Source organism: Hemitrygon akajei, unplaced genomic scaffold (genome assembly GCF_048418815.1).
Source record: "Hemitrygon akajei unplaced genomic scaffold, sHemAka1.3 Scf000118, whole genome shotgun sequence".
Lineage (NCBI taxonomy): Eukaryota > Metazoa > Chordata > Chondrichthyes > Myliobatiformes > Dasyatidae > Hemitrygon > Hemitrygon akajei.
Window position 1 is genome coordinate 1,653,498 of NW_027332004.1, and position 27,720 is coordinate 1,681,217.

General features: G+C 47.0%; 1 protein-coding gene across 1 annotated transcript; it reads left to right on the plus strand.

Annotated features, from left to right (window-relative positions):
* The first annotated feature begins 886 nt into the window (after positions 1-886).
* On the plus strand, positions 887-27,507 carry LOC140723560 (NACHT, LRR and PYD domains-containing protein 3-like). The gene is made up of 11 exons (XM_073038131.1): positions 887-1,017; positions 4,614-4,782; positions 11,210-11,302; positions 12,455-12,609; positions 13,799-13,970; positions 14,070-14,135; positions 19,987-21,724; positions 25,601-25,687; positions 25,839-26,009; positions 26,160-26,327; positions 26,491-27,507. The coding sequence occupies exons 3-11, from the start codon at positions 11,242-11,244 to the stop codon at positions 26,576-26,578; spliced, it is 2,706 nt and encodes a 901-aa protein (XP_072894232.1). The 5' UTR covers positions 887-1,017; positions 4,614-4,782; positions 11,210-11,241; the 3' UTR covers positions 26,579-27,507.
* The last annotated feature ends 213 nt before the right edge of the window (positions 27,508-27,720 follow it).

Below are 27,720 nucleotides of genomic sequence, written 5' to 3' on the forward strand. Positions count from 1 at the left end.
GGAGACCACTCGGCCCGTCGGTTTGATGCCGGTTTCCCGGGGAGGGAGGGATTTTATTGGAAGGATGAAGATGGTGAGAGAGGGGGCGGACAGGATGTTTGTCCCGGTGGGGACAGGAGAGTATTATCTGTGGAAATGTCTGAGCCCACGGTGGTGGCGAGCAGAGGGATTCACCACACTGGGGGCAAACACCGGCAGACTCTTGCCCTGCAAGCGGGGCCGATGGTCCGGGCAAAGTGACAATTATTTGTGCTTTGTTGACATTTTACCTGGGATATGTTGTTATAACCCGCTCCCCATACTGACACGGGTTATACAGATCAAAGAACAAACTGCCGGAGGAATTCAGTGGGTCGGGCAGCATCTGTGGAGGGAAATGGACCGTCAACATTTCGGGCCGAGACCCTCCCTCTGGACTGAGAGTGGACGGGAAATAGTCAGAGAAAAGAGGTGAGGGGTGGGGATGGGGCAAGAGCTGGGGAGTGAGAGGTGGATCCAGGTGAGAGGGAGGTGGGAAGGTGAAAATAGTGACAAGGGTGGGAGGTGAGTGTTTGGGGCAACACGGGGCTGCAGAAGATAGAAGCTAATTCCATGATCGAGGAAATTAGGATCGGGCAGAAACGTGTCTGAGATGGGAGAGCTGTGAATATGAAATAATGTAGGAAATGAGGCCGATATTTCGGGCAGCGTGTGAGGGGCGAGGAACAGTCACCGGGTCACGTGGGAGACCCTCCACCGTCACGTGATCATGGTTTACTGCTGATCGGCAGCATCTGCGTGTTTGTATCCGAGGCCCCGCCCCTCTCTGATGACGCAATAAGCACACTGCGCATGCTCACATCCCCGGGATGGGCTGTGAATTTTTTACTTTGTCTGTGTTCAAGCGGGTACGGTGCGGCGGATTTTCTGCGGGATCCGGCTCGGGAGAGTTTCCTCGCCCCCTCGGGCGGGGAGCCGGGGGTGGGTGGGGGTGGAACGGATGATCCTCTGCGGAACGAGACCGACTAGATCCATGAGGTGAGTACTGACTCCGGTCCCGACCGATACTGGGCAGTGAGTCCCGTTAACTTTCCCGAACTCGCGTTCTCACCCCGCTTCCTGGACAAAACCTACCGCGGTCGGTCCGGGTTGTGAGACCTTCACTCCGAACGTGTGGATACTTTCTATGGTGTGTTGATAAAAGTTGGTTCGGGGAGAAGGGTAAATGCCAAAGTTCCTGTTGTTCTATCTTTGTCATTAACAGAATGTACTGTTAATTCAGTGTCTGTGCATTGCTGGAGGACTATCAGTGATCGTCCTTGATCCCTTCTCCCAACCGTTCCATCTGCTTAATCCCTGCCCATCTTGTTCAACCTCTGTCCAGCCTGCATCCCACCACCTCGATGATAAATATCGACAACCTCTCTTCTACCGAGTTATTTCTGAAATCGGTGTTTGTTACCTGAACTGCCAGAGGATTTATTTAATGCAGAATGAGGAAGGATAAAGAGAGTCACTACAATTTTAGTTTCAAAGTTACCAAATGGCCGTTGTGTTAATCTTTGTCAGACGGAGACTCTCAGTGTTTACAGTTGAGTCTGTTATTTCCTGTTTTGGTCATGCTTGGAGAAGCAAGTTCCCTGTTGCCAGGAACAGCCACAGGATCTGCAGGGAGTGGTGCACATTTTTATCGCTCTCTGGTCATTTCCCCTCATTGAGAGTTAGCAGCCTCCGGAGCAGATGTAACAGACTGATAGTAGGGTGGGGAGGATGTTGTGAGCATTCACTGTGTCGACTGTATTAACCCTGTGTTGGAATGAAGAGAAAACTGATGAATGTCGGCATTAAATTTGTGCAACTTTGTTCAGGCCGTCACAAACAACTTGTAATCAGTCAATAGTTGTGCATCGTTTAAAGTAAAAAGAGAAAATGCTGAAACCGTTCAGCAGATCAGGCAACATCAGTTCTGATAGTGAGTCTTCCACAGTTTCTCTTTCCACAGATCCAATCTGATATACCGAGTTTCCAGCATTTAATTTCAATTTGAAATGAAATCCCTGTTATTCCTGTTAGCCCACAGGAAATGCAACGGCCAATTGTACTGGGCAAGATCTCATTTAACAATCGGATAATGATAAAATGCTTTCAGTTTAGCTGTTGGAGACAATGTGAAACGTATCCCTGATTGCTGGTGACCCGCGCCCAAGTTTTCCAGCCCAATATCTGGCCCAGTCAGAGGTTTATCAGGTTCCCATTCTGCCACAGGTTGATGCAGGAGTGTCAGCTATTGAACTCTGAATGGTCTACACACTGCAGCATGTTACCGGCAGCAAGGGAGTCCTGGGAAATTGGTGCTTGGACTGTGATCCTGCGGTGTAGACTCCGGGAATATGGATCTGTCAGATTTTGAGATTTGACCAGGTCAGTACTTCTGTAGATGGGGCTGAATGTTCCTCCTCCCACAATGAATCACAAGTCTCAGGTTGCTGGTTGTGGGGGAATCCCTGATGTGGGGACGATGTGTGAGGATTCTGGGTTCGGTCAGTGGCACGTGTGACCCTATCACAGATTTTGATCCAGGTAAAATGGATCTGGGGCTCGAGCTGCTCCGGCTTATGAGGTGTTAAGCGAGTATTTCTGGTCTGGTCTCAGCTGTTTGTTTCTGGGGTTCCTTTGGAGGCAATGACTGCTAATCTGAGGTGAGAATGAGTTCCTATACCATCCCTCACATGGAGAGGAGGTCATTAAATGTTTGCAGCAATAGAATTGGACCCAGGGGTTCAATGTTCAAACTATTTTGGATATTTCCCCTCACTGTCACCTGTCTGTTAGTCAATGGTTCTGGGCCTGTGCTCAATGGAGTTCAGAAGGACAGTGGGGGCTGTGTTGGTGCTTGTTTGAGGAAACCTACCAAATGCTGAAAAACCTGGTTACAGTGGACATGGAGAGGATGTTTCCATTAGATGGAGAGTCTGGGAACTGACAGCCCAGTCTCAGAATAAAGATGCTTTCCCTTAAAATTGAGAGAAGGAGAATATCTTAAGTAAAGGGTGACTGATCTGTGTGTAAAGGGGGCATCTTATTTTTCTTTGTTAATGCGCATGTTAATGAAAATGGCTTCTTTGTTAAAAGTAGGAATGCTTCTTTGTTATGAGAGAGTGCTGGAAGCTTGTTTGGGTTAAAATTTACTGATAACGAGAATTGTATTCCTTTGTAAACCAATTGGGATTAATGTTGTTCTTGCTTCTGAGTCTGTAAGCTATTGTTGGCGGGCTTTTGGGGAGTCAGCGCGAGTGGGTGAGGACGCGATGCTGTAAACTGGGCGAGGAACGGATCCAAAGCGGGGGTCGAAGGCCAGGAGGTACCCCGAGGAGAGGAGACGAAGATAGATGTGCTTGGTTGACCACTTCGGGTGGTCGTGAGCTGCGAGTCGAGGAGTTCGGAGGGGATCGAATGGTGGCCAGAAGACTTCAGTAATTGAGCTCCAACGGTTGTGCACGAAGTAGTTTGGACTTTGATAAGTTTGGCGCCTTTTCTTTATTTTCTTTTCCTTCATATATACTGTATCGTTATTAATCACTTAGTTAGAGTAACCTTTATAAATTGTAATTATTTAATCACATATGGTGTCCTGTCTGTTTTATTTGGCGAGGCGGGGACATCACAGAGCATCCACACAAGCTGGGGTACCAGTGCGGGTGTTTATTCGGACGACGGTTATTGGTCAGAGAAAATGGAGTTCTCCGAGGCCAAACTTATCAAAGTCCAAACCACTTCGTGCACAACCGTTGGAGCTCAATTAACAAAGTCTTCTGGCCACCATTCGATCCCCTCTGAACTCCTCGACTCGCAGCTCACGACCACCCGAAGTGGTCAACCAAGCACATCTATCTTCGTCTCTTCTCCTCGCCGAACATCCTGGCCTCGGAGCCCCCCTTGGGGTCCGTTCCTCGTCCAGCTTACAGCATCGCGTCCTCTCTCTCTCACCCCCTCGCGCTGACTCCCCAAAAGCCCGCCAACAATAGCTTACAGACTCAGAAGGAAGAACAACATTAATCCCAATTGGCTTACAAAGGAATACCATTCTCGTTATCAGTAAATTTTTAACCCAAACAAGATTCCAGCACTCTCTCGCAACAAAAAAGCATTCCTACTTTTAACAAAACGAAGAAGCCATTTTGATTAACATACGCAGTAACAAAGAAAAAGAAGAAACCCCCTTTACATGTGGAATTTGTTGCCACAAAGATTGGCTGAAGCTGCAATTTGGGTATATTTATGGCAGAGATTAATATATTTGTGATAGTTCCAAGTAGCTTCAGGGTTACAGGAGGAAGACAGGAATATGGTGTTGGAATAAAATCAGCCATGGTTGAGTGGTGGGCAGATCAGATGGATCGAATCACCTAATTCCGTTCCTGTGTCTTATGTCCTACCATGACTGAATGATGGATCCTTTGTGTCCCATATCAGGTTGTGTAACATGTGAGGGACAATTACAGATTTGTTCACTCAGATCATTATATTTGTCTTAATGTTTAAGTTTCAGTGAGTCTTATTTTTAGGAACATTGAGCAGTAATGTTTTATTCTCCTTTGTATTGTTAACGTGCTTCATTGTCTCTCTGGTTAAAGTTAGACCTGCGGTGAGAAGTTTATTGGAAGAAAAACCCGCAACTGGAGGCAAACCACAACTGAAGATGAGGGAACAGCAACAAGTGAACCAGCCCGAGGATTGAGAGCATCAACGGGAGAGAACCCATCTGACTCAGGGTTTCTATTGATACAGTCAGCAGAAAGTTTGGTGAGTCTCATTTACTCTGCCACTGGTCCTTTAGACATTATATACCTGCACAAAGGAAGATAGGAAATAGTTGGGATGAGACTGAATGTGCCCAGAAGTACCAGTTATGCCTCTGTCAGACCCAATTGCAATCACTCCAGTTCTGGTGATGTGCTGTCAGTATCCCAGCTCTTTAAATTCACTTTCATTCCCTCAGTGTTTGCTCATTTCAAGGTCTTGCATCCTGTGAAGTAGCTTTTGGTCACTTCAGAGTGAGGAAATGGAAACAGAGAGGAGAGTTTATACATAATATATTTCAAGAAAGTAATTCTTTGAACTTACTCTCTGCAAACTTGCTCGGCCTTTTCTCCTCGGAGTGACGGAGAACGAGAGATGACCTGATAGAGGTGTATAAAATGATGACATGCTTTGATCATGTAGATAGCCAGAGGCTTTCTTCCCAGGGCTGAAATGACTGACATGAGGGGGCACAGTTTTAAGGTGCTTGGAAGCAGGAAGAGGGGGGGGGGGATGTCAGGGGAGGTTTTCCACACACAGCGGTGGGTGTGGAATGCATTGCTGCCGACGGTGGTGGAGGCAGACACAAAAGGGTCTTTTAAAAGACTCTCAGATAGGTACATGGAGCTCAGAAAAACAATGTTATGCAGTTGGGTAATTCCAGACAGTTCTTAGAGTGGGTTACAAGGTCAGCAGAACATTGTGGGCTGAATGGCCTGTAATGTGCTCTATATTTCTATGTTCCATGTTCAAACTTACTACATACACCCTATATATTCCCAACCAAATGATTGATATAGATGACAAGTAACAATAGGTATAACCGTGGGAAGCATCACGAGGCACAGGCCCCGAGTCCAATGAACAGCCTCTCACCATCACCCTCTGCTTCCTGCCATTCAGCTGTTCCCAGATTCTGGGGCTTTGTGACAAACACAATGTTAACAGGAAGATTATACAGTAATTAATGTGAAAAGAGAATTGTTGCTTCCTGAAAGGTCACGTATAGTATCTGATTCAATGGACCAACTCCTCCCTTGTTTACGATTTAATTTGTCCTGGGACGCATCCTCCTGGGTCACTCTGCGTCCTATAACCCACATCCCCAACCTCTCTCCACCCCGCCAATGGCCCCACAACTGCTCCCCATTTACCCCACACCCGCACAAGTAAACAGATCCACATCACCCACAACCTCCCTCCCAGCTTGGGGAACCACAGCTAATTGATCCCATACTCTCGGCTCGGGCACAAAACTAAACCCAGAACCGCAAGACCAGACAACCTGTACTCTCCAGCCGTCCAGCTCGGTCCCGGCTTTTTTCCACTGCAGCCGATGCTCAATTTACACAAATCTGGGATCAGCCTCTTCCTCACCGCTGCCCGAACAGGAGAAACACTGGATGACACCTGTTAAGTTTCCTTCATTGTTCCCCTGAAATCATGAAAAACGTCCATTGAACAGCTTTTGAAAACAAGTTCTGATGTGTGCGCAGTGCTTACGTCACACTGGCACTGAGACGGTTGAACTTCACCGGCTGAGGTAACAATTAAATGACCCACCCAGCCCACCCCACAGTCAACAGAGGATTTACACTCTTCCCATTTGTGTAAAACAATGACAATCACTGGTTACACACAATAGCAGAGATGGGCCATCCAAGGGGGCATTACGCCAGCTGATCACTTCTCACGCTCCCGTCTTGAACTCCACATCAAAGCGGAACAAACCCCAAAGTAATTGTCCCGCTTTTTGAATTATTTCCATTTCCCTCCGAGGAAAGTTGGGGGTGTTTCTGAAGCATCTTCTGCTCCCGTCAGTTGATGCTGATTCCCTGGGGAAGGAGGGATCCTGGCAAAAGGAGGAGGGAGGGGGAATTAACTGGGAGGATAAATATGGTGTGAGGGGTTGGATAGGATGGAGTCTGAGTGGTTGTTTGTCCCGGTGGGGGATCAAGGAGCAGGATGGGGAAAGGAGCCCATTGACATTGGAGAAGGGACATGAGGGGCTCGTCTATGGACACGTGTGAGCCCATGGTGGTGGAGAGCACAGATATTCACCTTATTGGTGGACAGACATTGGTAGACTGTATTTTCATATTGCTTGTGACACAGAATTGTATAATATCTGTTCCATCTGTTATCTGAATGTACTTGCCTGTGATGCTGCTATACGTCAGTGTTTCTCTGTACCTGCACCTTCCCGTATTTGTGCACTTGCAATAAATTCAACAGGACCTGAGAAATCTCAGTGAGATTTGATTAGTGATGATCCCCTTGGCAGCTCGGTAGGTCAAGTGTAAATAACATAGAACATAGAAATCTACAGCACGTATCAGGCCCTTCAGCCCACAATCTTGTGCTGACCATGTAACCTGCTCTAGAAATTGACTACAATTTCCTTGCTGCGCAGCCCTTTATGTTTATAAACTCCATGTATCTATTTAAGAGTCTCTTAAAATGCTCTATTGTATCTGCCTCTACCACCATCACTGCCAGAGCATTCCACGCACCTACCGCTCACTGTGTGAGGATCTTACCCCTGACATCCCCTTTGTACCTACTTCCAAGCACCTTAATTCTATGCTCCCTCTTGTTCATCATTTCAAGCCTGGGGAAAAGCCTCTGGCTATCGACACAACCAATGCAACCAATGCAACAAATGTCTCCCATCTTTTACACCTCTGTCAGGTCACCTCTCATTGTCCATCGCTTCAAGGAGAAAAAGCCAAGTTCACTCAACCTATTCTCATCAGGCATGCTCCCCAATCCAGACAACATCTTTGTAAATCTCCTCTGCACACTCTCTATAGCATCCATATTGTTTCCTGTAGTGAGGTGACCAGAACTGTACACAGTACTCCCAGGTGGAGTCTAATCAAGGTCTTATATACAGTCGGCCCTCCTCTTAAAAGACCCCATTGGATCCACCTCTACCACCGTTGGTGTCAGTGCATTCCACGCACCCACCGCTCACTGTGTGGAAAACTTACCCCAGACGTCCCCCTTGTACCTACTGCCAAGCAGCTTAATACTATGCTCCCTCTTGTTAGCCATTTCAAACCTCAGAAAAAGCCTCTGGCTATAGATGCAACAAATCCCTCTCATCTTATACACCTCTGTCAGGTCACCTCACATCGTCCATCGCTTCAAGGAGAAAAGGCCAAGGTCACTCAACCTATTCTCATCAGGCATGCTCCCCAATCCAGACAACATCTTTGTAAATCTCCTCTGCACACTCTCTATCGCTTCCATATAGTTTCCTGTAGTGAGGTGACCGAAATGAACACTGTACTCCCAAGTGGAGTCTAATCAAGGTCTTGTATAGCTGTAACATTACCTCAGGCTCTTGAACTCAATCCCATGGCTGATAAATGTCAACTGATATGCTTTCTTATCAACACTGTCAACGTGGGCAGCAGCTCTGAGTGTTCTATCGACACGGACCCCAAGATCTCACTGATCCTCCAGATTGACAAGAGTATTACCATTAATATTATATTATATTGAAATTTGACAGAAATGAACCGCTTCACGCTTATCAGTATTGAACTCCATCTGCCACTTCTCTGACCATTTCTGCGACCTATCGATGTTGCACTGTAACATCTGACAACCCTGCAGACGATCCACAACACTCCCGACTTTCGTGTCATCAGCAAACTTACTAACCCATCCTTCAACTTCCTCATCCGGGTCATTTGTAAAAATCACAAAGAGAAGTGGTCCCAGAACAGACCCAACGGAACACTATTAGTCATCATCATCAATGCAGAATGCGAACCATCTACAACCACCCTCTGCCTTCTCTGGGCATGCCAGTTCTAGATCCACAAAGCAAGGTCTCCTTCGATCCAATACCTCATTATGTTCTGAATGAGCTTTCCATGGGGAACCTTAGCTAACCTCTTACTGAAATCCATATACAGTACTTCCAGTGCTCTACCTTCATCAATGTGTTTTGTAACATCCTCAAATAATTCAGTCAGGTTTATAAGGCATGACCTGCCCTTGGCAAAGCCATGCTGACCATCCCTAATCAGACCCTGCCTCTCAGGATCTTCTCCAAAACTTGCCCACAACTGAAGTAAGGCTCACTGGTCTATAATTTCCTGGGTTATCTCTACTCCCTTTTTTGAACAAAGGAACAATGTTTGCAACCTTCCAATACTCTGGTACTTCTCCCGTCCCTATTGATGATGCAAAGATCATCGACAGAGGCTCAGCAATCTCCTCCCTCGTTTTCCAGAGTAGCCTGGGGTATATCTCATCCAGTCCCGGCAACTCATCGAACTTAATGACATTCAAAAGCTCCAGCACATCCTCTTTCTTAAAGTCTATTTACTCAAGCGTTTTAGACCGCTGTAAGTCATCCCCACATTTCCAAGGTCCTTTTCACTGATGAATACTGAAGCAAAGTCATCATTAAGTACCTCAGAATATTTTAACTGATCAGCAGATTGAGAAATGTCTGTTGAGAATGTAGTGGTGAAATTTAACCAAACCAAGTTGCCATTACTGGCGACCCCACGGATTTGTTATATTGGCATGGCGTCCCCTCAGCTCCAATGATGGTTGTTACAAATGTCGGTGATATGTATGCGATCCGTTATTAGCAATCAGCAAACATACAATCTTGAAGGGATAAAACTGAAGTGTAGCCAAGTGTAAGTTCAGCGTATTTAAGATGATAATAACAAAATATATGACGTCGGTCGGTCCCCAGGTGTGTACTGCACGGAACAAATCAAAACTATGCAACTTTGCGTTTGCGTTTACCACACTACAACGGATCCATGTACGTTCTGGACATTGGGGTGAAAGAGAAGGTTTTCACGGTGGACCGGCTCAAATCGGCCCATGTGGTCTTGGCGCAGCCGGTCAATGTTCAGGCACAGTGGCGTAGAGGCAGACCGCCCAAACAGAGACTGGTCCTGACTGTAGAATTTGGGGGATGCATCGCCGGATCTGGGGTGGGGAGTTATGTAGCGACCCACTATCTACGCAGGCGAACCAGCTCACAAATAGCCCACGCGCGGGAAGAGACTTTTGTAATGCATCTCTGACGTCATATCCGCCAGGAGAGGGCGGGAACAGTACTGAGTAAAAGCCAGCGCCGCGAAGTTTGAATAAACTAGTTCTGAGTGCAGCTTACTGAGTGTCATTATTCCTAGCTCTGTATGCAGCACATCGCTACAATGCAAAGCTCATCTTCAGAGGCTCAGCAATCTCCTTACTCAATTTCTACAGTAGCATGGAGTATATCTGGTTAAGTCCCTGTGACTTATCGAACTTAATACCTCTCAAAAGATCCAGCACATGCTCTTTCTTATAGTCCATACACTCATGTGTTTCATTCTGCGGTAAGTCATCCCCACAATTGTCAAGATCCTTTTCACTGTGAATACTGAAGCAAAATACACAGTATCTCAGAATATTTCAATGACCGGTAGGTTGCGAAACATCTGTTGAGAATGTAGCGGTGAGATTTAACCAAGCAAATTTGCCATTGCTGGCAACCTCCCCCCCCCCCCCCCCCCGCAGATCTGTTATACTTGCATGACACACCCTCAGCTCCCATGCTGATTGTTACAAAAGTCGGTGATATGTATTGGGTCCTTTATTGGCAATCAGCAAACATACAAACGTGAGGCCATGAAACTGAACTGTACCCAAGTGTAAGTTTATCGTATCTGAGTGGATAATAACAAGATATATTGCATCCGTCTGTCCCCAGCTGATAATAGTCAGGTGATATGCTCAAAGAAATCTTAACCGAGTTCCTGTGCTAATAATGTTCTTAATGTCCTGCCGGGAAAAAAAAACCCAACAAACTATAATGCTTCAGGACAATGCTATGGGTGAGATTGCATTGTTTAAGATATCAGAGTGTTTCTCTATGGACTCAAATCATATATTGCCGTAGGTGTCAATGGCGGGCGATGTTCACTTGAAAGGAAACGATGAAAATCAGGTGTGACTGAGAAATCTGTATAATCTTGTGACGAGAGGGATAGAAGTCTCATCGTCAGCAGAAATGTCTCAACCCACACTGCTGTAACAGTTGTCCATAACGCCACCAGTGGTAGGAGGGCCAAAACAATGGGCACTGTCTGCTCAACCTGCCTTACCATTCCATTGACACATCACTCCCGGTCCAGGGCACAAGATTGGCTCCTAAAGGGTAATTGCCTGCAATATGGGAAGTCGATACCCTGGAGAATCCCGGCCCAGTGTACAATCCATGGAGAGTGCGGAAATGGACATTGGGTGACCGTGGTTGGATGGGCACAGGTGGATCAGGCCATGTCTAGGCTTCAGTGGACAGGCCCAAGATGTTTGGAAGTGTTTGCCTCAGTTTAAAAACAAAACAGTGTTTTCCTTTAAACCTCAATTAATGTTTGACCTTCCTGTTATTTTTTTGTTACAGAGCAGCAAAATCTGATCACACCTGTCCTCAAAATGGATCAATGTGTGAGCAGGGGAGGAGTTCCAGTGACGTTAACATCGGGAAGGGGCACGGGTATGTTGGCGAATTATTTTAATTTATAAATACTCTGCTGATTCTGCATCTGGCTTTAATTCAACATCGGGAATTCACAAAGTGTTTGTGACAACTGAGCAGAGAGATGAGAGAGAGAGTTAACATCTCTGAGGGAAACACAGTCACCGTGGAAGGAGTACATTTACCGTCTGCTCCTGCTCCTCTAGCAGATTGTGATGCACATTAAAATAGCGAGTTACTCCAGAAGACAAGACATTCTGCAGATGCTGAAAGTTTTGGGCAACACAAAGACACAAAATATTGGCGGAACTCAGCAGGTCAGGCAGCATCCATGGAGAGGAATAAACATTTGACGTTTTGGGTCAGGATCATAAGGAATAGAAAGTAATGTGGCAATATCTAGCATTTCTGTCCCCTCATTTCCAGTCTGATGAAGGGCCTCGGCCCGAAACGGTTACTGTTCATTCTCCTCCATAGATGCTGCCTGATATGCTGAGTACCTCCAGCATTTTGTGAGATATTCTAGAGATTTGCTGAGGAAGGGGTTGACTAGGCAGGCAGACAGTAACCCAGAGCAAAGCGGTGTTGATAGGCAGTAGGAAGAGAGCGATGTTCATGGCTCTCTTTATTCTCAGGAATTGGCAGAGTTCTTTCCAAGGACAGGTACCAAATAAAGACGGTATATTCCTGGGTACAGGAAAGAGCAGTCTTCAGCCGCAGGAGCTATACCCTATGCCCATCCTCTCTCGCTCCGCACTGCACCCTCCATCCCCATCCCACATCCCCCTCCAACCCCTCCCACCCATTCCTGCTATCCCTCCTGCCACTTTTTCCCTCGACCCCCATTCTCTTAAACCACCTCTTCCCTATCACTCCCCTTCCCTGTCCCCGTTACCCTACGACACTCACCTCCACTTCCCCCTACTCCTTGCTGTCTCCCCCACGCGCTCTCTGATTCCTTCTCCCCACCCCTCCCTCTCTCCCCTGCCCCTCACTCTCCTCCTCCATCTCCCCCTCCAGTACCTTCCTTCTATCCCCGTCTCCCCACCCCCCCCTTATATATTTCGTACTGTGTTTGTTGACCTGGAACTCCATCTTTAGGTTCCATATAAAGTTGCTGACCCATAGGAGGTCGGTAATGCCTTTAATGTTCCTCATTTTCCTCCACAGTGATCACTGAGCTCCTGGCAAGCTGGGACGATTCCCAGCTGCTGCAGTTGACGGACTTCTACCGGGACAGGCTGGAGCAGGCGATGGAAGGAGGGGTGCACGGAGTGAGCCTGGCGTTAACGGCCGAATATCAGTTCAACGGAGAGGAACATCGGGTGAGTGGGAGGGAGAATGGGTTTGAATTTTCACACGTCACAGGACTGATGGGTGTCGGGACCCTCACTCATCGGATAATAAAGCATAAAAACAAATCAGAAATAAATATATATAATTCTTAAAAATGTGAATTTCAAGCGATGATTGAAAGAAGTGTGAATACACCGGCGGTGGCTGAATGTTCAGAGCGAGAGGAGCAGGAAACAACTGTATGAGGTTGTAATAAAGGAGTTTAAATGGAAATACGGCTGAGAATCAGTTCAGTGGAGAGGAATGTCGGATGAGTGGGAAGGAGAATGGGTTTGAATTTTCGCACATCAAAGCACCGATGGGTGTCGGAATTCTGACTTATTGGATATTAAATTAGATGAAGGAATAACTGGGAAATAAATACTGTACATACAATTAGCAGTGATAGAAAGGGGTGAAAAGACCCCGCGGACTGGTGGGTAGCTGCTCAGTATTCGGATTGAGTTGAGCACGTAACAGTTGTGTGGTTGGGGTTGCAATATTAAATAGAAATATGATGGGATGTTTTGGTTTGTGAAGACTGTACAGCGTGACAGAAGGATGTCAGTGAGAACCGGGACATCATGAGTGGATGCCACAGGAGGTCGAGTGTGTTCTGTTCTGGGTGGAGATGATTGTGTAATAATCTGTAACTGCAAACAGTGTGGATCGGGGAATACTGCCATGTTGTAATGTGTGATCACTGAATAAACCTCCACTGGAAAAAGACAAAGGGAAGGCATCAGGTGTCAGCCGGTAATCCGCTGTCATGTTGGACACTGGCGGACTGAGGAGATGAATCACATCATCTTTTCTCCAGCTTCTCCGAGACTGCTCACTCTGTTATAGAAACCCTCCTGACTTCATTCTTCATCTGTGATCGTTATTTTCTGGTTTCTGTTTTACACCGTCAAATCCGGTGAGGAATTATTTATGGATTTGGAGCCACGTCAATGAAGCGGTCACAGACCAGCCAGGATCTCATTGACTGGTGGACCAGGTTCACGGTGAATGTCCCTCCGTGTGCTCTGCACTCAGAATGTACAGTCCATGTCCAGACAGGATCAGCACCCGTCCGGGTGACTGCTCAGTGTGATCCCGTTACAGAGCACATCATTTACTTCTCATTCTCTGTGTGAATCTATCAGTCCCCAATATGTTCACCGTTACTCTTCACAGAAAATCTCTGATCTCGCTGATAAGGGAGAGCGGGCGGACAGTTCTAAACTCCTCCTGAGCCTGGTGATGGAGAAAGGCTCCCGCGCCCCGAGGGTGATGTGGGAAACCTTTGTGAAAATGCGGATTGGTGTCCCAGGTTTGGACAAAATACTGAAGGAAATCCAGATATATGGTGAGATAATATCAGAGATTAATTTAAATTTTGATCGCAACACAGCACACTTCACAATTTTACAAAAATGATTTCCTCAATTTGTTCAAATTCAATCAGGTTGTGATCCTTCCCATCGACGAATTCCCGCTCAACTTTTACTGACGTTTCTCTGTGAGCTGAAAGGTAAGTGAACGTGCATTGAATATTGAAGAGTCTAACACAGGAATAGGCCATGAGGCAAATAATATTGTGCCAAAAGAGCCAAGAAGTAAATCAAACAAACCCAAACTATAATCTCTCCTTCCTACACCATGTCCATATCCCTCCATCCTCCTTACAACCATGTAAGTATCCAAAAGTATAGGCAGCATGGAGTAAATGAGGTGCTCGAGGAATATAGAGAATGTGAAATGAATATTAAGATAGAAATTAGAAAAGCTAAAAGAAGATATGAGGTTGCTTTGGCAAATAAGGTGAAAATAAACACAAATAGTTTCTACAGTTATATTAATAGCAAAAAGATAGTGAGGGATAAAATTGGTCCCTTAGAGAATCAGAGTGGACAACTATGTGTGGAGCCAAAAGAGATGGGGGAGATTTTGAACAATTTATTTTCTTGGGTATTCACTAAGGAGAAGGTTATTGAAGTGTGTAAGGTAAGGGAAACAATTAAGGTAGTTATGGAAGCTATGATGATTAAAGAAGAAGTACTGGCGCTTTTAAAGAATATATAAGTGGATAAGTCTCTGGATCCTGACAGGATATTCCATAGGACCTTGAGTGAAGTTAGTGTAGAAATAGTAGCGGCTCAGACAGAAATATTTCAGATGTCATTAGAAACGGGGATGGTGCCCGAGGATTGGCATCTTGCTCATGTGATTCCATTTTTTAAAAAGGGTTCTAAGAGTAAACCTAGCAATTATTGGCCTGTAAGTTTGAAGTCAGTGGTGGGTAAATTAATAGAAAGTATTCTTAGAGGTGGAATATATAATTATCTGGATAGACAGGGTCTGATTCGGAACAGGCAACATGGATCTGTGCGTGGAAGGTCATGTTTGCCAAATCTTATTAAATGTTTCGAAGAGGTTACTAGGAACGTTGATGAGGGTATACCAGTGGATGTTGTCTATTTCTACTTCAGTAAGACTTTTTGACAAGGTTCCACATGGAAGGTTAGGATGTTTCAGTCGTTTGGTATTAATATTGAAGTAGTAAAATAGATTAAACAGTGGCTGGATGGGAGATGCCGGAGAGTATTGGTGGATAACTGTTTGTCAGGTTGGAGGCCGGTGACTAGTGGTGTGCCTCAGGGATCTGTACTGGGTCCAATGTTGTTTGTCAAATACATTAATGATCTGGATGATGGGGTGGTAAATTGGATTAGAAAGTATGCAGATGATACTAAGAGAGGTGGCGTTGTGGATAATGAAGTAGGTTTTCAAAGCTTGTGACAAAATTTAGGCCAGTTAGAAGAGTGGGCTGAGCAATGGCAGATGGAGTTTAATGCTGATAAGTGCGAGGTGCTACATTTTGGTAGGACTAATCAAAATAGGACATACATGTTAAATAGTAGGGCGTTGAGGAATGCAGTAGAACAGACTGATGTATAATGGTGCATACTTCCCTGAAGGTGGAATCTATTGTGGATAGGGTGGTGAAGAAAACTTTTGGTATGCTGGCCTTTATAAATCAGAGCATTGAGTATAGGAGTTGGGATGTAATGTTAAAATTGTATAAGGCATTGGTGAGGTCAAATTTGGAGTATTGTGTACAGTTCTGGTCACCGAATTATAGGAAAGATGTCAACAAAATAGAGAGAGTACGGAGGAGATTTACTAGAATGTTACCTGAGTTTCAGCACCTAAGTTACAGAGTTAGGTGTTTATTCTTTGGAGCATAGAAAGTTGAGGGGTACTTGATAGCGGTATTTAAAATTATGAAGGGGTTGGATAGAGTTGACGTGGATAGGCTTTTTCCATTGAGAGTCGGGGAGATTCAAACAAGAGGACAGGAGTTGAGAGTTAGGAGGCAAAAGTTTAGGGGTAACACGAGGGGGAAGTTCTTTACTCAGAAGGTAGTAACTGTGTGGAACGAGCATCCAGTAAAAGTGGTAGAGGCAAGATCGATATTAGCATTTTAAAATAAGAAAATTGGATAGGTATATGAACAGGAAAGGAATGGAGGGTTTTGGACTGAATGCAGTTCTGTGGGACGAGATGACGGGAAGCATTCGGCACATACTAGAAGGGCCGAGATGACTTTTGTCCGTACTATAATTGTTATATGGCTATGTGGTTACTATTCCTTATGTTTGCTTTCCGAGGGAACAGACATGACAGTGAAATTTCCACACCCATTTCTGAATATCAAACAGATACACTTCCTGATTTTTGAAGAATATCATTTCTACCATTGTCACATTCTCTAAAGTAAATATATCCACAATCACTGTTTTCCTGCGCTCCTTATCACAGCCGAATACATTGATTGGAGACCCGACACACGCCTGACAGGGTCCTGACACACTGTCAGTCCCCACACACGCCTGACAGGGTCCTGACACACTGTGAGACCCCACACACCCCTGACAGGGTCCTGACACACTGTGAGACCCCACACACCCCTGACAGAGTCAAAGATACATGGAAAACTTACAGCACAATACAGGCCCTTCGGCCCACAATGCTGAGCCGAACTGCCCTTACTTTAGAAATTACCTATGGTTACCCATCGCCCTCTATTTTTCTAAGCCCCATGTAACCATAATACAGAACATTGCGAACTCATAACTTGGCTGGAGAAGTCTGCACACAGAATCTAAGGTACTAAGTTACATTTGTTTTCCAAATCAGTCACGATTGATTTTCATAGATACAACTATATCTGACTCAATACTATCAAAATGTGATACTGAAGTTATCAATACTTTTCTCATGTGGAAGGTAATTCAACTATGCACCATTCTACCTAGATCACTCTGTTCTACTGCATTCCTCAATGACCTACTATTTACCATGTATGTCCTATTTTGATTAGTCCTACCAAAATGTAGCACCTCGCACTTATCAGCATTAAACTCCATCTCCCATCGCTCAGCCCACTCTTCTAAATTTTATCGCAAGCTTTGAAAACCTACTTCATTATACACAACGCCACCTATCTTAGTATCATCTGCATACTTTCTAATCCAATTTACCACCCCATCATCCAGATCATTAATGTATTTGACAAACAACATTGGACCCAGTACAGATCCCTGAGGCACACCACGAGTCACCGGCCTCAAACCCGACAAACAGTTATCCACCTATACTCTCTGGCATCTCCCATCCAGGCGATATGTGAAACTTGCAGGGGGAGGGGTGAGCAGAGCTAGGAAGTTGGTTAGTGAAAGAAGGCCATAGAAGAAAGGAGAAGGGGGCGGAGAGAGAACCAGAGGGAGGCGTAGATGATCTTGATGTGGCCACGTGTATTTCGGTGAGACCCGACGTAGATTGAGAGACCGTTTCACGAGCATCTACGCTGTGTCCGCCAGAACAGGCGGGATCTCCCTGTGGCCACCCATTTGATTTCCACTTCCCATTCCCATTCTGATACGTCAGTCCATGGTCTCCTCCAATGTCGGGATAAGGCCACACTCAGGTTGGAGGAACAACACCTTATGTTCCGTTTGAGCAGCCTCCAACCTGATGGCATCAATATCGATTTCTCAAACTTCCAGTAAAGATTGCTCTCCCCCTTCACCGTTCCCCATGCCCGCGTACTTCTCACGTTATCGTCTCCCTCTGGTGCACACCGCTCCCCCCCCCCCCCCCAACCTTTTTCTTTCTTCCAGGGCCGTCTGCCTCTGTCAAGAATCAACTTCCTAGCTCTTTGTTTCATCCCTTCCCCTCCAAGTTTCACCGATTGCCTGGCATTCTCTCCTCCACCCACCCCCACCTTCCAAATCTACTCCTCAGCTTTTTGTCTCTGGTCTTGCCGAAGGATCTCGTCCCGAAACGTCAACTGTTCCACAGATGCTGCCTGGCCTGCTGAATTCCTCCGGCATTTTGTGTGTGTTGCTCGGATTTCCAGCATCTGCAGATTTCCTCTTGTTTGTGAAATTGTAGACCAGTTAGCCTAACCTGAGTGATTGGGAAACTGTTGGAGTCTGTGCATTATTTTAAATTACTATGATTGCACATTGCACATTCAGATGGAGACGTAATGTAAAGATTTTTACTCCTCATGTATGTGAAGGATGTAAGAAATAAAGTCAATTCAATTCAATTATTAATGTTCAGGTTTCGAGGTATTTGGAGCTACTTTTCACATTGTTTGTCAATGATTTAGATAATGGAATTGATGGCTTTGTGGCAAACTTTGTTGACGATACTGAGATAGGTGAAGGGGTAGTTAGTGCTGAGGAAGCAATGCGATTGCAGCAAGACTTAAAGAAATTGGAAAATGGGCAAAATGTGGCAGATGGAATACTGTGTTGGAAAACGCATTTTGGTAAAAGGAATAATAGTGCAGACTGTTATCGAAATGAGGAGAATGTTTAAACATCACAGTTTAATGTGGTATCATGCTGGCACCAATGCTGTGGGCCGAAGGGCCTATTCCTGTGCTGTTCTGTGTTCTATGCAGGTCCTGTGACAGCTGAAATCCTGAACCACCTGCTACCGAAATTCCTCGGTCTCTGCTCTCTTCTTCAGCACCCGACCTGTAATCGGCATGGTTTTCAAACTTGTATTTAAAGTCACAGACCAGTAGCATCTCCCCTGTCTCCCCTTTCCACAGACGTTGTCTGACCTGTACTCACATCTGAACTCCCGTCCTTCTACAGCTGTGCTGCAGAGGGCAGACGAGCATATTGCATAACTGTGGTGGACTGGAAGGCTCCACAACCGGTAGTCAAAACTGTCCAACGCATCACCGGCATCCCCAGCCTACCTTCCATCTGGGACGTATAAACAGAAAGGCTCCGGTAAAGGGACAGGGGCTTCAGGAAGGATCCCACCTATCCTGCCTGTGAGCTGTTCGCCCCTCTCCCATGAGGGAGGAAGCTACGTAGCATCCACAGCAGGACCACCAGACTCAAAATCAGTTACTTTCCTCAAGCAGTAAGACTCATCAACACCTCCAATGACTAAGCCTCCCCTCTATAAATAACAAACCCCACCCCAACACCAGCACGGTTTGAAAATTGTCTGTCAAAACCACCTGAGTTCAGAGTATCGAGCGCATTTATATTTATTGTGTTTTTCATTGCGTTCTTTATCTGAGTTTTTGTGCTGCATCAGATCCGGAATAATAATTATTTCCTTCTCCTCTACAATTGCGTATCTTGAAACTTGAATCTGTTGAGTATTTACAACACATACTCTTTCAGAGACACGAGACTGCAGATCCGCCGTCTCAAACCATTTTCTGGAAGAACTCAGTGAGCTGAGCAGCGACTGTGAGGATGGATTGGGGTGGGGGGGGGAGGGGGAGGGATGTGTCAAAATGCTGACTGTCTCAATCTCCTGAATAAGACATTGACATTTTCTCTCCCAATCACCCTTGATCTTTGGATTACACTTTGTTGATCACAGTGCACATGCTGATCAACAAATACACTTTGTACGCTGGATCAGTAATGGTGGGAGGGGGAGCTGTGATTCTCCTTTGACAGAATGCCCACTACCCTTTTCTCCATATCCCCACGCACCATATCAGCACTGGGGATTAAACATTTCTTCCAGAGGAACAATGATAACTGTGGCTGTAGTGAGAGGGTGTCCAGTACGGGACAGTCGGGGTCAGTAAACTACCAGGGAAATACTCACCTTCACAACACAATTAATGTGGAAATGTGATGATCTGATATTTATCTAGACCAGGCCTCTCTGGCCAGTCAGGGGTCTGTTAATCAAATTTACTCTACTGTACGAACATCCATTGATGAATCCAATTAATGCAATAGCTTTGAGCTAACTCTTGTGTGCTTAAATACTGAGATCAGCGTTGAGGCATCTAACAGTTTGTCCACTGTCTGTTCCCATGGAAGATGTTCAACAGAAACACAAGGAGACTCTGCGGGCACAAACTGAAACACTGAGAGTGAACACGATCCTGATAAGGGAGAAGGTGAAGGTTTTCCAGCTGGTTGATCGATACGCTGAGCTCACGGTCATTTCTACTGTTCGAGATCGGAGACTGGTGGAACATGAGCTGCTGGCAAGAGGCAGAGACCACGAGGAGTGGAGAGAACAGCAATTCGGCAGAGAGCTGGAGAAAATCCAGACGGATCAGTTGTTCCAGAGCAGCTTTTCCCGGTGTAACTCTGAATCTGGGAGTACGGCAACAGTGGCCGGAGTCGCGGGGATCGGGAAAACCACAATGGTACAAAAGATTGTTTATGACTGGGTCACGGGGAAAATATACAAACAATTCCAGTTTGTCTTCAGTTTCAAATTCCGGGATTTAAACTCCATTAACCACAGAATAAACCTTACAGAACTCATTCTGGATCCGTATCCTTACTTTGAAAATATCCTGAGAGAGGTCTGGAAGAACCCAGAGGGATTGTTGTTTATATTCGATGGTTTGGACGAATTCAATGACAAAATTGATTTTGCTGACAGTCGGGGAGACACAGAACCTCAGTCCACATGCACAGATCCTGAATTCAAGTGCAAGGTGTCTGACATTGTGTACAGTTTAATCCAGGGCAAGCTGCTCCCAGGGTGTTCAGTGCTGGTGACCACCCGTTCCACGGCGTTACATTTATTGGAAAACGCTGAGATCAGTATCCGGGCTGAAATCCTGGGATTTTCTGGTGAGGAACGGAAGAAATATTTCTTCAGTTATTTTGAAGATCAGACTGTGGCGGCAGCTGTTTTCAAACATGTGAAGGAGAACGAGATCCTGTACACCATGAGCTACAACCCCTCCTACTGCTGGATCCTTGCTCTGGCACTGGGTCCCTTCTTCACACAAAGAGTCAGGGACCCGCAGCGAGTTCCCAAGACCATCACCCAACTGTACTCCTACTATATTTACAACATCCTGAAAAACCACGGCCGTGAGATTGAGAACCCCCGTGATGTGTTACTCAGGGTTGGTCAGATGGGCTTCAAAGGAGTGTCGGAGAAGAAGATTGTGTTTACAGATGGAGATTTGATTAACTACGACCTGCAGCCTTCCCAGTTCCTGTCCGGGTTCCTGATGGAGCTTTTGGAGAGAGAGGATTCTGCCCGGTGTGTGGTGTACACATTCCCACACCTCACCATCCAAGAGTTTGCAGCTGCAGTCGCACTATTCCTGAATCCACATCCCGGGGATATCCCGAAATTCCTCACTGGAGCCCACAAGACCACAGATGGGCGATTTGAGATATTTCTCCGTTTTGTTGCTGGACTCTCCAACCCAATGACAGTTTGGGGCCTGGAGGAGTTTCTGGGTCCATTTCCTCAACAAACAACCTGCCGCGTGATTGACTGGGTGAAGGAGGCGGTTATACACCAGATAAATATCTCTGCTGGTGAAGATGATACAAGTAACCTCCTGAACACATTGCACTATCTGTTTGAGTCTCAGAATCGTGGACTGGCTCAGGCCGCACTGGGATCTGTGAAAAAACTTTCATTCAGTGAAATGCAACTGTCCCCGATTGACTGTGCGGTCCTGTCTCATGTCATCGGATTCTGTGTTACAATAAAACACCTTGATTTTTGGAACTGCCGCATTCACTTTGAAGGAATACAGCGGCTGGGACCGGGGCTACACAAGTGTCAGGAGTTGAGGTAACCAGATTTCTGTCTCACTCTGAAATGTGAAACTGTTCCATTGTGTTGTTTCAATGCGAATGAAATTGGGTAAAATCGGAATAAATCAGAATGCGAAAAATTGTGACTAATGACCAGGGGACTGGTCAGTAATTCCACAGGGACAGGAAGGTTCTGTGGTTCTTTCTGATGGGATTTGGAGACTCCATCAGATCACGAACAACATCCATTCGCTTAATGGTAGTAAATCACAGGATTGGCCGCGTTTCTCGCTCCCTGTGACACGTCCATTGACATTGTTCCTTCTCAATGTTAATGACAACTAGACCGACACAAACTGTAAGCGGGTGTGTAGGAACTTCCCACCATTTTCACATTGACAAGAGAGTGTGAGCTGTCTTGCCCAGTGAGAGCTTTAGAAATGCTGCTGTGAGTTTGTCCTCCTCTGCCCTTCCCTGTGAGAGACTATCTCCATCACCCCACCTGTGTGACTTTCCTCAATCCCCGATACCCAGTCACCACGTGGGCATCATTTCTCCCGATTGTGGACCTCAGTTTAGACCAACCTCTCCCGACGATCTACGTCCGCATCAGCTTCTCTTGTGGGAGCATCTTTTCTCAACACTATACTCCTATGGGATCTCTGTGCACACTTCCATTCCCACTGTTGGACCTCTCTGCATGTCTCATTCCTCCTGTGCATTCATTTCTCCCTATACTTCTGTCGGGTCTCACTTCCCCACCCCATTTCCGCCATGGGGGCTTCTCTTCCCATCCCCGTTCCCCTGTGGTATCTCTCTTCCACATCCCCATTCCTGCAGTGGGTTCTCTCTTCCCCGTCCTACTGCCCCCTATGGAATCTCTCTTCACCACCCCCTTTCCCCTGTGGATGGTCTCTCTTCCTCCTCTCCCTTCCCTCTGTGGGGATCTCTCTTCCCCATCCCCTTCCTGTTGTCAGCTCTCTTCCCCGTCTTCCTCCCCTTGAGATATTTCTAATCTCAACCCCCATTACCCTTGTGGGAACTCTTCTCGAATCCCCTTCCTCCGGTGGGATCTCAATTCCCTCTCCCCATTCGTTCTATTGGATCTGTCTTCCCCATCTGGTTCCTCCAGTGGAATCTTTATTCCCTAAGTCCTTCTTCCTGTGGGGATCATTTCCCCATTCTCCTTCCTCTGTCAGGTTCTCCCTTGCTCATTCCCTTCCTCCTGTCGGGATCACATCCCCAATCCCCTTTCCTCTGTCGGGTTCTCCATTGCTCATTCCCTTCCTCCTGTGGGGATCACTTCCCCATCTCCTTTCCTCTGTCGGGTTCTCCCCTGCTCATTCCCTTCCTCCTGTGGGGATCACTTCCCCATCCCCCTTCGTCTGTCGGGTTCTCCCTCGCTCATTCCCTTCCTCCTGTGGGGATCACTTCCCCATCCCCTTTCCTCTGTCGTGTTCTCCCTTGCTCATTCCCTTCCTCCTGTCGGGATCACTTCCCCATCCCCTTTCCTCTGTCGTGTTCTCCCTTGCTCATTCCCTTCCTCCTGTCGGGATCACTTCCCCATCCCCTTTCCTCTGTCGTGTTCTCCCTTGCTCATTCCCTTCCTCCTGTGGGGATAACTTCCCCATCCCCCTTCCTCTGTCGGGGTCTCTCTTGCTCATTCCCTTCCTCCTGTGGGGATCACTTCCCCATCCCCTTTCCTCTGTCGGGTTCTCCCTTGCTCATTCCCTTCCTCATGTGGGGATCACTTCCGCATTCTCCTTCCTCTGTCGGGTTCTCCCTTGCTCATTCCCTTCCTCCTGTGGGGATCACTTCCCCATCCCCCTTCGTCTGTCCGGTTCTCCCTTGCTCATTCCCTTCCTCATGTGGGGATCACTTCCGCATTCTCCTTCCTCTGTCGGGTTCTCCCTTGCTCATTCCCTTCCTCCTGTCGGGATCACTTCCCCATCCCCTTTCCTCTGTCGTGTTCTCCCTTGCTCATTCCCTTCCTCCTGTCGGGATCACTTCCCCATCCCCTTTCCTCTGTCGTGTTCTCCCTTGCTCATTCCCTTCCTCCTGTGGGGATAACTTCCCCATCCCCCTTCCTCTGTCGGGTTCTCCCTTGCTCATTCCCTTCCTCCTGTGGGGATCACTTCCCCATCCCCTTTCCTCTGTCGGGTTCTCCCTTGCTCATTACCTTCCTCATGTGGGGATCACTTCCGCATTCTCCTTCCTCTGTCGGGTTCTCCCTTGCTCATTCCCTTCCTCCTGTGGGGATCACTTCCCCATCCCCCTTCGTCTGTCGGGTTCTCCCTTGCTCATTCCCTTCATCATGTGGGGATCACTTCCGCATTCTCCTTCCTCTGTCGGGTTCTCCCTTGCTCATTCCCTTCCTCCTGTGGGGATCACTTCCCCATCCCCTTTCCTCTGTCGTGTTCTCCCTTGCTCATTCCCTTCCTCCTGTGGGGATCACTTCCCCATCCCCTTTCCTCTGTCGGGTTCTCCCTTGCTCATTCCCTTCCTCATGTGGGAATCACATCCGCATTCTCCTTCCTCTGTCGGGTTCTCCCTTGCTCATTCCCTTCCTCCTGCCGGGATCACTTCCTCATCTCCTTTCCTCTGTCGGGTTCTCCCTTGCTCATTCCCTTCCTCCTGTGGGGATCACTTCCCCATCCCCTTTCCTCTGTCGGGTTCTCCCTTGCTCATTCCCTTCCTCCTGTGGGGATCACTTCCCCATCCCCCTTCCTCTGTCCTGTTCTCCCTTGCTCATTCCCTTCCTCCTGTGGGGATCACTTCCCCATCCCCTTTCCTCTGTCGTGTTCTCCCTAGCTCATTCCCTTCCTCCTGTCGGGATCACTTCCCCATCCCCTTTCCTCTGTCGGGTTCTCCCTTGCTCATTCCCTTCCTCCTGTCGGGATCACTTCCCCATCCCCTTTCCTCTGTCGGGTTCTCCCTTGCTCATTTCCTTCCTCCTGTGGGGATAACTTCCCCATCCCCCTTCCTCTGTCGGGTTCTCCCTTGCTCATTCCCTTCCTCCTGTGAGGATCACTTCCCCATCCCCTTTCCTCTGTCGGGTTCTCCCTTGCTCATTCCCTTCCTCATGTGGGGATCACTTCCGCATTCTCCTTCCTCTGTCGGGTTCTCCCTTGCTCATTCCCTTCCTCCTGTGGGGATCACTTCCGCATTCTCCTTCCTCTGTCGGGTTCTCCCTTGCTCATTCCCTTCCTCCTGTGGGGATCACTTCCACATCCGCTTCCTCTGTCAGGTTCTCCCTTGCTCATTCCCTTCCTCCTGTGGGGTTCTCTCTTGCTCATTCCCTTCCTCCTGTGGGGTTCTCTCTTGCCCATCCTCATCCCTCCAATAGGAATCTCTCTTCCGCATTCCGCTTTCTCCTCTGGAGTCTCTCCTCCCCATTTCCAATCCTGTTGTGTAGAGTCACTCTTCCCCACACCCTTCATCCTGTGGGATCTTTCTTCCCCATCTCCCTTCATCCTCTCGGGATCACTCTTCCTCTTTCCCCATCACCCTATGGGGATCCCTGTTCCTCGTTCCCCTTCCTCCTGTGGGGATCATTTTTCCCAGCACTTTTCCTGTGGTGCGGGTCTCTGCGCGCATCTCCCATGGAGATTTTCCCACCCACAATTCTTCCTCTCAGAGGGACGATCTCTCACCCTTCAACCCTGGCCCTTCCGACAATCTCACATCAGGAACACTATTCTAACTGTTGGGGAAAGAGACAGAATATGGGAAATTACAGTGTCACATTGACAGTAAATTACTGACATTCGGTAGTGAATTTTGACAGTAGTGGGTATCCCAATCAGTGATATACTGAAGCGATTCATGTTTCCAGAAATATCCGAATGACAGATGTTCCCTCATACCCACGGTTTCAATCTCTTTGTTCATTAGTTTTTCTCTTTGTGTTTAGACTTGGGGGTAATGACCTGGGGGATTCAGGAGTGAAACTGGTGTCTGCGGCTCTGAGGAACCCGGAGTGTAAAATACAGAAACTGCGGTAAGTACCTGACTGGGAGATTGTGGTTACAGTTACTGGGTGTCAGAAATTGAACATCAAGCTGATCAGTAATTGTGTTACTGCTAAACACTGGGAATTTCTGATGTCTCCTGTCTGGGTGTCCTTCACTCTCACCCTCTCTCAACCCCAGGCTGAACGATGTTGGCCTCACAGTTTCTGGTGCCGAGGATCTCGCCTCCACTCTCAGTGCAAACTGTACACTGACAGAGCTGAACCTGAGTAATAATAAACTGAAAGATTCAGGAGTGAAACTGGTGTCTGAGGCTCTTGGAAACCCGGAGTGTAAAATACAGAAACTGTGGTAAGTACCAGACTCTGGGAGATTGTGTTTACAGTCACTGCGTGTCGGACATTTGAGATTGATCAGTAATTGTGTTACAGATAAACACTGGGGATTTGTATTGTCTCCTGTCCCTCTGTGTCCTTCACCCTCACTTTCTCTCATCTCCAGGCTGTGGAAAGTTGGTCTCACAGATTCTGGTGCTGAGGATCTTGTCTCGGCTCTCAGTACAAACCAAGCACTGACGGAGCTGGACCTGAGATTAAACTCGCTTACGGACCGATCTGTCCCTGCTCTCCGTCGCCTCATACTGACCGTCCCAAGTCTGGCCTATATTGAGTGAGTATTCTTGTTAATGCTCAGTATGATAAAATATCAGTGGATCCGCGGGTTCACCGGTGATATTTGTTTGTCAGCGTTGTTGAAATATTAACCCCAGTCCGTTGTTACAGTCACTGTTTTATCATTTGTTTATTTCCCTGTATTCGTCCCTCTGTTTCAGGCTGTGGAGAAATCACTTCAGTGAGACTGGGGAGATGGAACTGAAGTCTCTGCAGGAACTCAGACCTGGACTGACAGTGAACCTGTGAACATCTGAATGAGTGAACAACCCCACCCAAGGGATGGGGACATTTTGGTCGATTCCTCACCATCCCCTTTAACGATAATGCTTCAGGTTTAATTCCCAATGGTTCTAACGGGTCACGTTTCCAACGAAGCACTCTCTGATGTTGGAGATGTTACCGCAGGCATGTAATTCCGCTTTGTGCCCAGCGGCGCTATTTCTGCTGGATGTCCCAGTCCGAGAGTTCATTTAAGTGAGGCTTTGGGGAAATACACCGATAGAAGAGGCGGGGCTCAGTCTGGGACACCAGTGTCTGCGGTGGAATTATCCTGAGAGAGAACACTTTTTTTCACTATGCTGAGGAGAATACATTTAGAAGTCTGGCCGACGTAATGATGTTAAATGGATAAATACCTTGGTAGCGACCCTGGAACTGCAGCGATCTCGGACACTGTCCTGAAATGTGATTTTATAATGATCGGTTCCCTGATGCGGAGTGATGGTGAGAAACGGGACTGGTTATTCAATCTGTTACTCGTTGTTACTGGTCAGTTAATTGTGTGTGACTCTTGAGTGAATCAGGAACAGCTTATTTATTCCCGCAAGTTAGCAGGTTACACGTTGTTTAATTTACATTTACATTTGTCATGTGTGTTGGCGCGTGGCCTAGTGGACAAGGCATCAGACTGGTAACCTGAAGGTCACTGGTTCGAGCCTCAGCTGAGGCAGCGTGTTGGTGTCCTTGAGCAACGCAGTTAACACATTGCTCTGTGGCACCGGGGCCTAGTGCTCTTCCCTTGGACAACATCGGTGGCGTGGAGAGGGGACGGCTTGCAGCCAGGTCTCCCATCAAAAAACCCTGGAAAAGAAACCTTCCAAGGCGCAAATCCATGGTCTCATGAGACTAACGGATGACTATTATTATGATGAAATCAATAAACTGCTGTAACTTGATTTGTGTTGGACTTGATTTGGGTTTGCTCGGGAACCCCATCACCCACAGTGATCCAGAGCTTCTCGCAGAGGCACAGCTGAGGCGGAGGGAGGTTTGCTACCCAGGATCTCGTAACCCCCACAGCACCCACGCTGATCCCGCGCTTTTCTCGCTCCTGCCCCCCTCACACTTTCATTGTTCCCGCCCCCACTCTTTCCTCGCTCTCGCTACCG

Bases quoted from the DNA above. Each gene is read 5' to 3' on its own strand.
- LOC140723560 (XM_073038131.1), top strand. From the start codon at position 11,242: ATGGATCAATGTGTGAGCAGGGGAGGAGTTCCAGTGACGTTAACATCG. The intron at 25,688-25,838 runs GTAAGTACCTGA...TCTCAACCCCAG, and splicing joins TGTAAAATACAGAAACTGCG to GCTGAACGATGTTGGCCTCA. The intron at 26,010-26,159 runs GTAAGTACCAGA...TCTCATCTCCAG, and splicing joins TGTAAAATACAGAAACTGTG to GCTGTGGAAAGTTGGTCTCA.